This window comes from Amphibalanus amphitrite, unplaced genomic scaffold (assembly GCF_019059575.1).
Source record: "Amphibalanus amphitrite isolate SeventyFive unplaced genomic scaffold, NRLGWU_Aamphi_draft 000052F_arrow, whole genome shotgun sequence".
Lineage (NCBI taxonomy): Eukaryota > Metazoa > Arthropoda > Thecostraca > Balanomorpha > Balanidae > Amphibalanus > Amphibalanus amphitrite.
Genome location: NW_024881548.1, coordinates 717501 through 732315, shown reverse-complemented (window position 1 = coordinate 732315; position 14815 = coordinate 717501). Strand labels below are relative to the sequence as shown.

Here is a 14815-nt window from a genome sequence, read left to right as displayed (position 1 = left end):
GTACGTTTCGCAGCCTGTCCAGATATAACCTGGTCGACGCATGTTGTGTACGGTACGGTGCTGCCTTACATTTTGCCGCCAGGGAATGTGAACTTGATGATAGGCTTGATTTGGTACAGCATGATGTTGCCTTGGTACGTTTCACAGCCAGGCAATATGAGCTTTGACAATTGGGTTTGTTTTGGTACCATATGATGCTGCCATTGGTAGGCACATTTGACAGTCAGACGATTTGAACATTGACAGTTATATGCTTCTTGGGTACAATATGGTACTGCCATTGGTACATTTCGCGGAACATTGACACGAGATGCACCCGACTATGACAGCTGCTGTTTATCAGTGCTGAACACATTTGGCATTACGCTTTCACATGCACATAGGTATATTAACATACATCAGCTATGGACATTGACATCGAGAAACTGGTAGTGCGGGACCTGAAGCGTGAGCTGGACGCCCGCGGAGAAGATTCCAGAGGGACCAAAGCTGTTCTGAAGGAGCGGTTGGCGCAAGTTCTGAGAGAAGAGGCGTGCTACAAGAAAGCGGTGATGCCCGATGAAGATGCAAGAAGTCAAGCCGATGTTGATCCAGAGTCGATCGCAAGAAAGGAAGCGTTTCAGATGGACGTAAGAAGTCACGATGGTACTGATGCAAGATCAGTCAAGTCTACGTCCAGCAGAGCATCTGTCACGTCACAGAGAGCTACTGAAGCGGCCAGATTAGCCGGGCTGAAGGCGAAGATGAATGCATTGAAGCAGAAACATGAACTTGAGGAACAGATAGAAAACTTGCGCAGAAAACAAGAGGAAGTGCAACTGCTGGCTGAACTAAAGGAGTGTGAAGCCAAAGAAGCTGTGCTGGCACGATTTGAAGCACTTGAACATGAAGAAGACGATGAAGTTGGAAATGAACATAAGCAAGATGATGAAGCACATGAAAGTGAACAAGATGAAATGAAACATGACAAGAAACAAGACAATGAAACGAAAGAAGACAGACATGCAGGTGCAGGAAGAGCATCTCATGACAAGTCGGCTGGCTCAGTTCAGCAAATGGATCTCAACACAACGGACAGGCTGGTGATGAGAAGAATCGGACTTCAGCCATTGGAGTTACGTGCGTTTGATGGAACCGAAGAAGACTTCCTACCATTCATCACAGCTTTCCAGTCTAACATTGCATGTAGGCTGGACAGGGAAGAAGAGAAGCTGATGTACCTGTTGCAGCTGACCAAAGGTAAGCCTCATGACATTGTAGCCACCTGCGTCTACCTGGGTGATGATGGTTACAGTGAAGCTATTCGTCTACTCAGAGTGAGATATGACAATGCGATGAAGTCCAGAGCATCAGTGATCGAGAAGATTCAAAACTACCCGCGCGTGAGATATGAAGATGTGAACGGCCTTGATGACTACTCAGTGTTTCTGCGAGGTGCTCTCAACGCTCTTCACTCACCTGCTTTGGCAGACAGTGGGTTTGATTCATGGATGATCTGCCAGGCCATTCAGAAGACGCCGTGGGTCGCTGATCGCTGGCGCAGAGCGGTCGACAGGATCGAACAGGATCAGAGACGAGACAGAAGAGAAGACGGAGAAAGGAAGAGGACTGACCAGAGGCAGGTCAGTTTCAGAGACTTCGTCGAGTTCATCGAATCAGAAGCAAGGATCGTGTCCCACCCTGTCTATGGAAGACATGTGCTCAGTGCTCAAGAGAAGAAGGACACACGATCACAAGCCACGACCGTGCAGAAAGCACAGCAGCCTGCAAGAAAGGGGATGAAGAATCGGGAGCATCAGCTCCACCAAGAACGAAGAAGTCGAGCTTACGCAAGCAACATGAAGCAAACGGCCAAGTGTGCCTACTGCGAGCATCCTCATGACCTGGAGACTTGCAGAGCTTTCGGGGCGAAGACTGAGGAAGAGAAGACTGACTACATACGTCAACATGGACTATGTTTCGGCTGCTTACAGGAAGGACATATCTCCAAGAACTGTCAGAAACGAAGCCGCTGTAAGAAGTGCGAGAAGTCGCATCCTACAAGTATGCACAGAGATGCGCTGCCCAACGCCAACGTCGTGACGGCAGGACATGTGTCACAAGAGTGTGAAGGCGGTGGAAAGCTGCAGGTGCTTCCAGTATCAGCCAACGTCAAGGAACGGTCCGTGCTGACTGGAGCCTTCATAGATCCTGGCAGTACGCACTCATTCATCTCACGTAAGCTGGCAAGTCAGTTAGGCATTCAACCAGACGAGAAGACATATGTAGTCATGTCCACCATCAATGGAGAGCGAAGAATGAAGACCTCGTTGATCACTGGTGTCAGTATTGGAACTGAAGATGGTGGCAACCAAGTTGAACTTCCAGCGTTGTATGTTCTAGAGCACATACCGGTGGAAAAGCAAGACATCGTACGACAAGAAGACATCAGCAAGTGGCCACATCTCCGACAACGTGGAGTTGAAGCTGGTTTTACTGAGAAGACGACATCAAGAGAGATCGGCCTGCTCATCGGTGCAAACGCCAGCGTGGTGTCAGAACCATTGGAAGTGGTGAGCTGCCCAGGCCAGAAGGGCCCCTACGCCGTCAGAACCAGATACGGTTGGCTGGTCTGTGGCGTTGAGGGGAAGAGGGGACCAGGTGCACACGTCGCGCGTGTCAACCGCATCAAGATGCTGGAAGATCCCGAGCTCGAGTTCCTTGACAGCCATGATAGTCGCAGAGGCTACTCAGTCGAGGATGTCAAGTGGTGCCTCAAGGTGGAAGATACATGCAAGAAGGACGGAGAGAAGTACGAAATCGGTCTGCCATTCCGAGATGCGAAACCCGATTTGCCAGACAACAGAGTGATGGCAGCAAGACGACTGGAATCACTGAGAAGAAAGTTCGAGAAGGATCCAAGATATGCAGCTGACTACAAGGAGCAGATGAAGAAGCTTCTGGATGAAGGATATGCTGAGGAAGCAGCACCAGATTCAGAAGAAGGAAAAGAAGAGCGCTGGTATATCCCGCACCATGGGGTGTATCACCCGACCAAAAACAAGCTTAGAGTAGTTTTTGATTGCAGCGCGTCATACAATGGAGTGAGTCTGAATGACGTACTCATGCAAGGCCCGAACCTGACGAACTCCCTGGTGGACGTATTAGTCCGCTTTCGACAAGAGACGGTAGCCTTTACCGGTGACATCGAGTCCATGTTTCTTCAGGTGATGGTACCGGAGAGCGACAGGAACTATCTGAGCTTCCTGTGGTGGCCAGAAGGCGACACTTCTTCAACACCACGTGTCTTCAGGATGACAAGACATCTGTTCGGAGCGACATCCAGTCCCAGTTGCGCGAACTACGCTCTTCATCGGACGGCAGAAGACTTCGGCACAGGATACACCCCCGAAGTGAAGAAGACACTGCAAAGAAGTTTCTATGTGGATGACGTATGCCAATCGACGACGTCAGAAGCCTCCGCTGCGAAGATGGCGCAGGACCTGAAGCAGCTGTGCAGCATGGGTGGCTTCCGACTCACGAAGTTCAACTCCAACAGCACCGAAGTTCTGAGAGCGCTATCAGAAGATGACAAGGGAAAGACTGAAACTCACCTTGGACAGGAAACCTCTTCAAGCGAGAGAGTCTTAGGTGTACTCTGGGATACTCACAGGGATGAGCTTGGATTCAGCATCGACGAAGACGCTCTAAACAGAAGACCACGTACTCGACGCGGAATACTCTCCGCGACTGCAGCCTGTTACGACCCGTTAGGCCTGGCTGCTCCTCGCGTTCTTCAAGGACGGATGATTCTTCAGGAACTGACGCGTCTACGAACCGGCTGGGACGATGACATTCCCAATGAAGTTGAAGAAGAATGGAACAGATGGCTGAGTGGGTTGAAGTCCCTGCCAGACGTACGCGTGCCAAGATGTTATGATCCGTATGGCATAAGTGCCGCGGATGCAGTGAGTCTGCACCACTTCAGTGACGCCAGTCTGAAGGGCTATGGCACCGCGTCATACATACGCACTGTGCGCGGAGATGGTGAAGTGTTCTGTTCCCTGGTTCTTAGCCGAGGCCGAGTCGCTCCGCTCAAAGCGATTACGGTCCCGCGTCTTGAACTAGCCGCAGCCAAGCTTGCCGTAGACGTGAACCAAGAGCTCTTGCGAGCACTGGACATGAGGATCCATAACGTCACCTTTTGGACGGATAGCACGACCGTGCTGCGTTACATCGAGAACGAGACCTCGCGCTATCACATCTATGTGGCGAATCGACTTGCTGCGATACACGCTGGATCGAAGAACGAACAGTGGCGGTACGTACCCTCGTCGCTGAATCCTGCTGACATGGTTTCAAGAGGAGTACTGCAAGACAGCGACATGTGGTACAACGGCCCGCCATTTCTCAGGAGCTCACAGGAGAATTGGCCAAGGTCTCCGTGCGTCGGTGAGATTCACCCGGATGACCCGGAAGTGAAGCAAGCGAAGACAAGTTCGGCAGCTGTCGTTGTGCAGAACGAGAAGGCTGACAACTCCAGCGCCAATCCCATCGATCGTCTGATTGAATATCATTCGTCATGGAAGAGACTCACGAGAGCGGTGGTATGGATCCGCCGAACGATCAAGACTCTGCAGCTGAAGGCCAGAGACGAGCAGGGAGCCTCGAATGTGAGGGAACTCACTCCTGCTGACATAGAAGATGCCGAGAGGATCATCGTGAAGCATGTTCAGAAAACTCATTTTCTGCAAGAACTGACTGACCTGGGAGTGGGACGTGAGGTGCGATGTGCCAGTCGTCCGTCGCGGCTGAGCCCATTCGTGGAGGACGGTCTCATCAGGATGCGCGGACGCTTGATGAACTCTGCGTTGGACTGGGCTGCCAAGCATCCTCTGATTCTCCCAGACAAGGACAAGGTAACTGACCTGATCATCGCTGATCGTCACGAGAGGGCAGGACACGAAGGACGCCAGTATGTTCTTTCTGAACTCAGGACTCGATACTGGGTACTGAAAGGGAACAGCGCAGTACGACGGTGTTTGCACAGATGTGTGAAGTGCAGAAGACGACAGCGCCCAGTTGAGGGACAGAAGATGGCAGACTTGCCACAGGATCGTGTAGAGGAGGCCACTCACCCGTTCAGTAGCACTGGTGTAGATTACTTCGGGCCGCTATACGCCAAGAGAGGTAGAGGTCAGGTGAAGAAGTTTGGAGTCATTTTCACATGCCTCAGCACGAGAGCCGTGCATCTCGAGCTCGCAGACAACCTTTCTGCGGACTCATTCATTTGTGCCTTGCGCCGCTTCATTGCAAGACGCGGGAACGTTCGCCTGATGCGTTCCGACAGGGGAACGAACTTCACAGCAGCAGACAAGGAGCTGAAGGAAGAAGTTGATGCACTGCACGCGAACGAAGAGAAGTTGAGGAGAGCGATGCTGGACAAGGGCATCGAGTGGATGTTCAACGTTCCTGCCGCTTCCCACCACGGCGGTGTGTGGGAGCGTCTCATCAGAGGCGTCCGGAAGATCCTGAATGGTATGTTAACCAGCCAAACATTCACAGAAGAGACGTTGCACACACTCTTGTGCGAAACCGAGTGCATCATGAACAATCGGCCGCTGGTGCCGGTTTCGTCGGACCCTCGTGACGAGGTGCCTCTGACTCCGAATCACATCCTGCATTTGAAGTGTGTGACACCGGTATGTGATTCTTCAAGTGAAGATGACCTGGATGGACCCAAGAGATGGCGACAAGCTGCTTACCTAGCTGAGCAGTTTTGGCGTTCGTGGAGACGGCTATACTTGCCTCTCCTGCAGCAGCGATCTCGCGCTGCCACAAGAAGTCGGACGAACCTGCGGATCGGTGACGTCGTCGTCATGGTAGACGAATCGGTACCACGCGGTGTGTGGCCGCTGGGCCTCGTGAAGGAGACCCTGATGGGTAAGGACGGGCGCGTGCGCTCTGTGAAGGTGCGCGCTCGAGAAACCATGTTCCTGAGACCTGTCACGAAGGTAGTGAAGATTCTGGGCGCAGAAGAGCAGTCTTGGTGAATCGATGGAGCTGCAGCTACACTGTATAACACAGCATGAGTCTAGCAGCACACCGCTAAGTCATTAACACCGGACACTTAAGATCATGACACGCCACACAGGCTCATGATACAATCACAATGATAGACATCAGGAACGGTGCATGTATATAGGATGCGTTCTACTTGCGTGTGTTGATGCTGATCTCAGCGACGCTTGTTTCGGTAGGCTGTGCAGTGTGCCTATGTGTTGTTATATGTAGGTATAGTTAAGAAGTTGGTTTTGAACCTGGATGGTTCAAAGGGGGCGGGTGTTAGCGCCGCACGGCCCCCAGCGGCGGTGCCGTTGCGACGCCGCTCAGCGGCGGTGCCCTCCGCCTATGGTAACTACGCTATGTTGCTATGGTTACCGGATTGTTTTGTTTTGTTTACTTTCTTTCGGCTCGATTGTGACAATGTCTGGCTAGAATCTGAATAATTACGAAACATAAAGACAAAAGATGTGATTGATGACTTGCAAAAATGTTGTTTGAGTGAAAAGGAAGAATTTTGGTTATGAATTTAAGCATGAACACTGTTCGTTACGCCGGAGAGTGACAATTTGTCGGTAAGCACTAAATCGTACCAAATGTCGGATGTTATTGTGAAGCGCTTTGCTTATTATTCTGAAATTATCGTGATACGACTGAACAATGTTATGATACGGATTTATTTGTCTGGAACTTACCTTGTTTTGTTTGTGTGTATGCGTGTTTTAGTTACGGCTTGGCTCAGGCTCCTGGCTCCTGGCTCCTGTTGTACGAGGCTCTGTGGTATCGGCTCAGGCCGTTAGCGCTGGAAGAAGGAGGAGGAATGGAGGAGAATAGAGGACTGAGAGCCCGTGAACGACGTTTCTCATTGACGGCGCGCGAACACCTATATTTAGAAGACCTGTGGTCAGAATGTGCAAAAAACATCATTGTAATGTCCGGGGCGACACAGGAACTCGCTCACAAATTTATAATGAAATCGCTGATGGTAAGGTGCAAAACAGCCGATTTTTGTTCGATTTGACGTGGAATGCAAATCGAACACGTTCGCGGCTGGCAAAACACCAATTTTATTTATTTATTTATTTTATTTTATTTATTTGGGGGAGCCGACCGCCGAGGGCTAATGACCTATTAACTGTTACCTTTTTCCCGATATGATGTCGGACCGGAATTCCATTCGGCGTATGTCGGTGCACATTATTTGTGCGTTGCCAGACTTTTTGTGATTATAAACGTGCCAACATGTGAAATACTGGTTGTCCCATGCATTTTGGTTGAGTTCAAGGTCACTTGAAGCCAACGCCATTGACCTTTGGTGATCTCTGGTGACTCAAGTTTTGCGACTATTTAGGGCATTTTTGGAGCCGATTTCGAATTAGGCACTCATTTAAACATTTCAGGAGTAGTTGTGGTGCCTATGTGATATGTTACTATATAGCAGTCTGTTGCGGTTTACATTACACCTACTATGGATAGTAGGGTGCATCAAATTATAACGTTATTTTTCAAAATTGATAATTCGATCTGTCTGGGTCAAATTTTTGTTCGAATGTGAGTAAAGACAAGATATGTTAAGTTTTGTAAAAATTCATTGATGTTTACAGGTCCCACAGAGACGATCAATCATTGGTTAACTGTATATTGTGGCTTTACGAGTAATCACACACTCATCACTATAACCAGGTGCGTAGAAGTTTGCCGCTCGCTGGGACACGTTACCTGCGTCTCTTCGCTGCTCTACTCTGTAGTGCTCAGCATACGCTTGCTGTTCCTCAGATCAGGCTGCTTTAACCGGTCCTCCTCCACCGTCTGCAGCACGTTTTGAAGGTGGGGCATTCCACGTCAAATCGAACAAAAATCGGCTGTTTTGCACCTTACCATCAGCGATTTCATTATAAATTTGTGAGCGAGTTCCTGTGTGGCCCCGGACATTACATTGATGTTTTTTGCACATTCTGACCACAGGTCTTCTAAATATAGGGCATCAAATTTTTACAAAATGTTGCATCTTTATATTTTTGAACGACCATAACTTTGGTTGTACTTGTTTGATTTGAATGAAATAAACCTTACTGTTTAGGTAATTTCTTAAGCATTTGTTTAGAATTGCACCTACTTAAATATATGACCTTGAAATTTGCTTAACTCTGTTCTTAAGCACCAATATTGAAATAGCAAAAAATACGTCACCTTCGATTTGGCTCATTTTCATATATTTTATTGCCTACCATATTCTTAACAACCTGTGAAAAAATTAGAGTGGGCCATCCATAAGTTCTGAAGAAAATTGCATATATGCAAACGTATGTTAGCACGCGCAGTGGAGGGGGAAGAGCGAATTTGGCCCACCCCTCCTGTTTTTCGCCAATATCTCATAAGATTAATGCGAAATTAATTATGGCTACCTGTCAAGAATAGAATTGGACATCTCATCGTGCAAGCAATAAGAAAATCGGTTCACAACTGTTCTAGTAATAGCGGTGTAAAGTGAACATCCTGTCGCCGCAGCGACGCGGCGACTCGGCAGCCGGCGCCGACCGCTACGCGCCGCCTGAATTGTAGACTGTGCCGGGACGGAACGGAACGGTTCCGTCTTTACATCGCGCTCCCTACCGCTGATTACGTTCGATTCGCGTCAAATTTTGTGAGAAGACTAAGAAATGTACAGGCAATCTTATGGTGAAAGAATTTTGAAAATCGGTTGGTAAACAATTGAAATATGAACGTGTAAACACAAAATTGTGATTGCTGCGTTTCCCGCATCGGCCGAGCCCGCCTCAGCCGGCGACATATTACTCTTAGCAGGCCTCTAACTGCCATATTTATTATTGGATTAACTAGAAATTCCCCATACATACTAAAAAATGTATGTTCTTTCGTATAGTGAAGATCAAAAGACGTGAAGATATCGTTGCGTGATAATGTTTTCGTTGAATTTACTTCATGATGCATTTCCACACGGCTCAAAATTCACCGCAAAATACCGTTTGCCTGAGACACTTTTACTATAGAACGTGAATGCTTGACTACGATGACTATGCATTTCCGTTCTCGCAGAGTTTGGGATATCACTAATCAGCAATCATTCATTTCAGAAAGTGTACACAAGCAAGCATGTGCGCGGTTGCGTGATGTTGATGCATGAAAACGGCGTTTGCCGCGAAAGTTATGAATGGCCCACTCCAATTTTTTCACAGATGGTTAGGAACATTGTGACGGACATAATATGTAAAAATTACCCAAATCGAAGGTGACGTGTTTTTTTGCTATTTAAATTTTTCTGTTTTAATTCAAGGTCAAATGCATTTCAAGGCCACTTCAATTTAATTTTATAATTAAAAATCAAAGCCTTATCAATTGCCTATAAGACCCTGTTAATATCATTTTGATACCAGAAAAGGAACCAGAGTTATAGCCATTTAAAAAATTGATGCATGGCATTTTTCGCTATATTCGATGACCTATATCTCAGCGATACGTTATCAAATTTCGAAAATATTATACGTAACTCAGTTTTGAACCATGCCCAGTCTGCCTATAAATTTTCAGAAAAATCGAAGGGGATGACGGATTTCGGTGTTTGATTTGACGTGGAATGCCCCAGGTGCCACTCGCTTCTGGCTGCGGTCACAAAGTCGGACGTGAGTTTCACGCCCCGCTCAGCGCAGTCGTTCACTACGTTGACCGCACTCACGTTCGCCAGACTCTCCTGGTGTGCTGCGCAGGACTCCCAGTCCTCCTCGGCAAGAGAGAGGAAGGCTGGGTTGATGTGCAGCTGGTGCATACCAAACCAGCAGTCCCGGTTGGCGAGATCCGCCAGGCTGGTGGTCGGCGCGAGCGCCATGAACCTAGGCTTGCCGAAGCCGGTTCCGAAGCGCTGCTGATGAGCACTTGCTGGCACATCGTCCGGCTTACAGTTCAAAATGGCATCCGCCAGGGAGCGCCGCACTTCTTCTGGCACCTTTGTGCTGAAGAGTGCCAGCGGGAGCAGCCCTCCAGTCAGGTAGGTACACTCGGGGGCAGATTGATGTTCTACAACTCTTTATCCACCGGGTTCCTATGGCTCAGCATTTGAAGCAGCCGCCTGATACCGGTAGACTGTGCCGCTTCACTTACTTGTCAAGCGGCACAGCCTACCCACCCGTATGACACCGGTCTGGGTCGGTGGCTGGAAGGCGATGTGGGCCGCCTGTGACGTCAGCGCAGCGGTGAGGGCCGAGCCCGGAGGCATGGCTCGGGTCGGCGCGGCGCGGCGGCTGGCGAGGGCTGGGGAGTGAGGTGGGGTGGGAGCACGGACATCTTGCGGCTGAGCGAGTGTAGTTAACTTTCGCGTCTCAAGGCGCCAATTATTCTACCTAACAATTGTGCTAAAGCAGTTGTTAAAATGTCCTATCCCCAAGACAGCGCCTATCATCATACTTGCAATGCACATTACGACACACTAAAGCGTGACAATGGGACAGCCGATAGAACTTATGTCACTCGTGCATCCAGGTGCGGAGCTATATTTTGTATAACATATTAGTATTAAGGCCTTGATTGAGCAGATTGGTGTCTATTGTTTCGCACGGCAATCTTCCAGAGACGTGGGAACTGGGTGTTATGAGTAGTGCCGCAGCCAACGCCCCAATTTAAAACAATTATTACTGTTGCTCTAATATGTGGTCGCAGCCCCCAATAGCAAACCGTTCCAACTAGGAGCCAAAAAGTCGGCCACTCAGGGGATTTTGAACCGGGCTTCTCCCACCGGCCAATTCACGACACGAGCGTTCATCCACTGAGCTACCGAGAATGGTCCCCGTCTGCACAAAACAAAATGACATTGACCCACTGACCGCCAATGACAGTATTGTGACATTTGATCGCGTTTGACCGCGGCGGGTGGTCGCTGGTCTCGGCAGCTCAGTGGATACTAGTGGTGTCAATCGGAACTTGAATCTTCGGAATTCCAATTTTGTCCAATGCCCAATTCGGAATTCGGTTGGACAATGGCAGCAGGCTTTGGGCAGCTTTGGACAATCACTTGCTACACCTCAACATTTAAAAAAGTAATCGTGTTTAACATTGATTGGCTATTAGAAAGTTCAGCTTTCAATATGATTAACACTTTTGAGCTGGTAACGGTACATGAAAAGCAAATTAAATAACAGTGTTGAGTGTAACCTATTGCGTAGGTGTCGGACATCTTTGGACAAATGGCTGGCTTGGACATTTTTGGACGGACAGTCGACGTAAGCATTGGACATTGGACGGACTTTGGACACTACGTTTTCTGAAATTGACACCACTAGTGGATACACGCTAGCATGCGCTAGCGTCGTAGGGTGACCGGTTGGAGAAACCCGGTTCGAACCGTCCCAGGTGCGCGACTTATTTGTTCCTAGATGGAACGGTTTGCTATTGGTGGCTGCGTCCACACATTAGAGGAACAGTAAGATTTGCTTAAAGTTGGACGCCGCGCTATCCAAAAACCCCAGTTCCCAGGTCTCTGGACGATTGCTGTGCGAAATAATAGACACCAATGAGCTCAATCAAAGCCTTAATACTTATCTGTTAAAAACAATATAGCTCCGCAACTCGATGCACGTGTGATATAAATTATATCGGCTGTCCCAATGCCACGTTTAAAGGTAGACTGCCACCTTTTTTCCACAAAACGGTTTTCACTAGAGCTGAGCCACCTATGTCCCAGACTGAAGTCGGTTTTCCGAAATTCGAACCCGTTTGCGAGAAATCGGAGACCAAAGTTCAGTTTGATGCCATTTTTTTAGTCCAAGATAACCGACATCTCTACTGTTTATCGATAACTTTGAAACATGAATTTTCTTATCTTTTGGTAAATATATGTCAAAACTTTGATTGTTTCGAGATCAGAGAAGAATTTTGGAGTGTCAAAATAAAAGTTTAACATATATATTCAGTAGTTCATTTTTTTCCAAAAAGTGTGGGAAATGGGGTTTAACATGGGCCAGACCCATTCCAAATGAGCCATGATTTTTAAATGTTTTACGAACTTAAATGCAAAATAAATTAAACATGGCCAATTTCTTATGAAATCATATATTAGTAAATCATAAAATATCTTACCTTTTTCAAATAAAATGTAATAATCTTATGACCTTGAAGTCTAGTGATGTGTAAACATTGTCGCTAGACATTAACCGATTGATAATTGTATGATAATCGACAATTTTTTTCGCGATTCACGTGATGATACTTTGTCAGGTGAATTCTAAAATTTTTTTTTGTTCAGGCAATAAATCATAGGCCGATCTGAGAAAACTTTTTGAAGGTGGCAGTCTTCCTTTAAGTGTGTCGTAATATGCATGGCAAGTATGATGATAGGCGCTGTCTTGGGGATAGGACATTTTAACAACTGCTTTAGCACAATTGTTAGGTAGAATAATTGGCGCCTTGAGACGCGAAAGTTAACTACACTCGCTCAGCCGCGCGATGGTCCGTGCTCCCACCCCACCTCACTCCCCAGCCCTCGCCAGCCGCCGCGCCGCGCCGACCCGAGCCATGCCTCCGGGCTCGGCCCTCACCGCTGCGCTGACGTCACAGGCCCGGCAGGCGGCCCACATCGCCTTCCAGCCACCGACCCAGACCGGTGGCATACGGTGTGGGTAGGCTGTGCCGCTTGACAAGTAAGTGAAGCGGCACAGTCTACCGGTACCAGGCGGCTGCTGCCAATGCTGAGCCATAGGAACCCGGTGGATAAAGAGTTGTAGAACATCAATCTGCCCCCGAGTGTACCAGAGGAGTGTCCCGATGGCTGCCGCGGCGATCACCTCGTCGACTTCTCTGTACATGATAAAAAGATTACTAATCAATAAAAATGTTACAATTGACCGTAGGCTCATATTATTGCATAAATTAATCGAAAAAAGTGCAATTAATGCCGGGTTCACACCGGATTCCGGGCCGGCAAAATTCCGTCTGCCGGGCCGGAAAAATGGCCAATTCCGTGCCGGAAAATTGAAAACTGGTGTGAACCGGCAAATCTGGCAACTTCTTTAAACCGGCTTTTTTTCCGGCTCGACTTTCCGGTTTTCCGGTTCTAGCGACTTTTTTGACATCTAGCGACAATTTCAACATTTTGGTGCCGGCCCGGCAGACGGAATTTTTCCGGACCGGAAAACCGGTGTGAACCCGGCTTAAGTCCAACCTACAGTTAATCGAAAACGATGGGCAGGTCCAATACGAGTCGAAATTACAATTAATCGAAAACGATGGACTTGTTTTCGAAATCTATCTAATATTATGAGCATGCAGTCAATGTTAACCCTTGTAGAAATCTGTTAGCCCAAACCTTACCTCCTTTATCGTCGGCCCCTGGACGCCAAATGCCGGCCAAAGCTCGAGCTGGTCCAAGGTCAATGCGGGTCACGTGACCGCGACCCGGCCGGAGCGCCGCCTCCGGCCACGCAAGGTCGACCAATGACCACGCGGCCAACCGGCCCCGCAACGCTCAGCGCCGCGCCGCAGCGAATACACACATGCACACACGACACAAGCCATGTCCCGGATTTGAGGACACGACAAACTGTAGCTAGTCTTACACAGAATACCTTTCTTGCTTTCAATAAGTTTAAATATCTCTAGGCTAGTATTGACTTTAACCTCAAATAGCATTGTGATCGAGTCGGGCCGGGCCGCTGAAATAAAGGAGCCTGACGAAGTCTCTTTCAGAGCTGTTGTGGGGCCTGTAAATGATCAATGATCGCGAAAATATTTTACATACGTTGTGACAGCATGCAATCGAACACTTTTTCACCCAGACAGAACGATGTCATGAGAAAATGTATTTTGATGCACCCTAATGGATAGTCGACGTGACGTCTACTGGTTGATCTGACCTGACTTGACCTAACCTGACGTATCCCAGATGCTTGAGTACCTAATGGGTAGGGGAGACCCGGGAGGTATGGGCCCCCTGGAGGTATGGGCCATCGCAATTTTGAAGAAGTGTTGCGTATTTTTACACATTTGACGGCGTAAACTGGTAGCAGCCATTCCGTTATACATCCCACGTGATTTTCAAAACCTTCCTCAGTCTTCTTTGGCAATGAGCGGTGATAAAGCGTTTTTGCCCTCTTCGAGTAAAATACGGTACATACAGAAAATTTGTGATAAATTTGAACCAGACTCGTTTTATGATGTCAGACCATCGCTAACATTAAGTTTAAAGCATGCAAATTAAGACTGGATAGACAGTATGAAGCTTTCTGGCAAGATTATGAGGCGAGATACTATGCACATTATGGCTTCCTAACCGGGAGGTTCGGGCCACCCACCCCCGGTGATCCTAAATAAATAAAAAGATGCTTTCATTGAATGTCCCCGTCAATAACTTTTATTTTTGTCGCGCAAGGTCGAAAATTTAGCTTCAAATTTCATTCGAACAAAAAAATATTATTGATCTTATTTCATGGTGCATGATTGAGTTTACCAAAATACATATGGGCCCAAGTTACCTCCATGAAGCAAGCTGTTGGCCGCTTATGCGGTTCCTGGGCTCTAAGAGAGATCAAGGTAGATACCAGCTACGAGTATTATTCTCATTGTCGAGACAAGAATATGAAACATGGCACCGGCCCAAACCTCCCGGGCCATGGCCGATACCTCCCGGTGTATTTTGATGGATCGAAAAAGCACATGATTTATTAAAAGTTATCTCGAGACAAAATGGTTGATCCCAGATGCCTAATAGCAGGCACACTTTGCAGGCGAAAGGCAATTTCACGTACACAGAGTGAAAAACCGAGTCTAG

At 48.0% G+C, this 14815-nt stretch overlaps 1 protein-coding gene across 1 annotated transcript; it reads left to right on the top strand.

The window, feature by feature from the left end:
* The first annotated feature begins 216 nt into the window (after window positions 1–216).
* LOC122377914 lies at window positions 217–6919 on the top strand. The gene is made up of 2 exons (XM_043358506.1): window positions 217–6617; window positions 6769–6919. The coding sequence occupies exon 1, from the start codon at window positions 405–407 to the stop codon at window positions 6030–6032; it is 5628 nt and encodes a 1875-aa protein (XP_043214441.1). The 5' UTR covers window positions 217–404; the 3' UTR covers window positions 6033–6617; window positions 6769–6919.
* Window positions 6920–14815: the final 7896 nt, after the last annotated feature.

Excerpts from the sequence above, each read along its gene's own strand:
- LOC122377914 (XM_043358506.1), top strand. The coding sequence starts at position 405 with ATGGACATTGACATCGAGAAACTGGTAGTGCGGGACCTGAAGCGTGAG.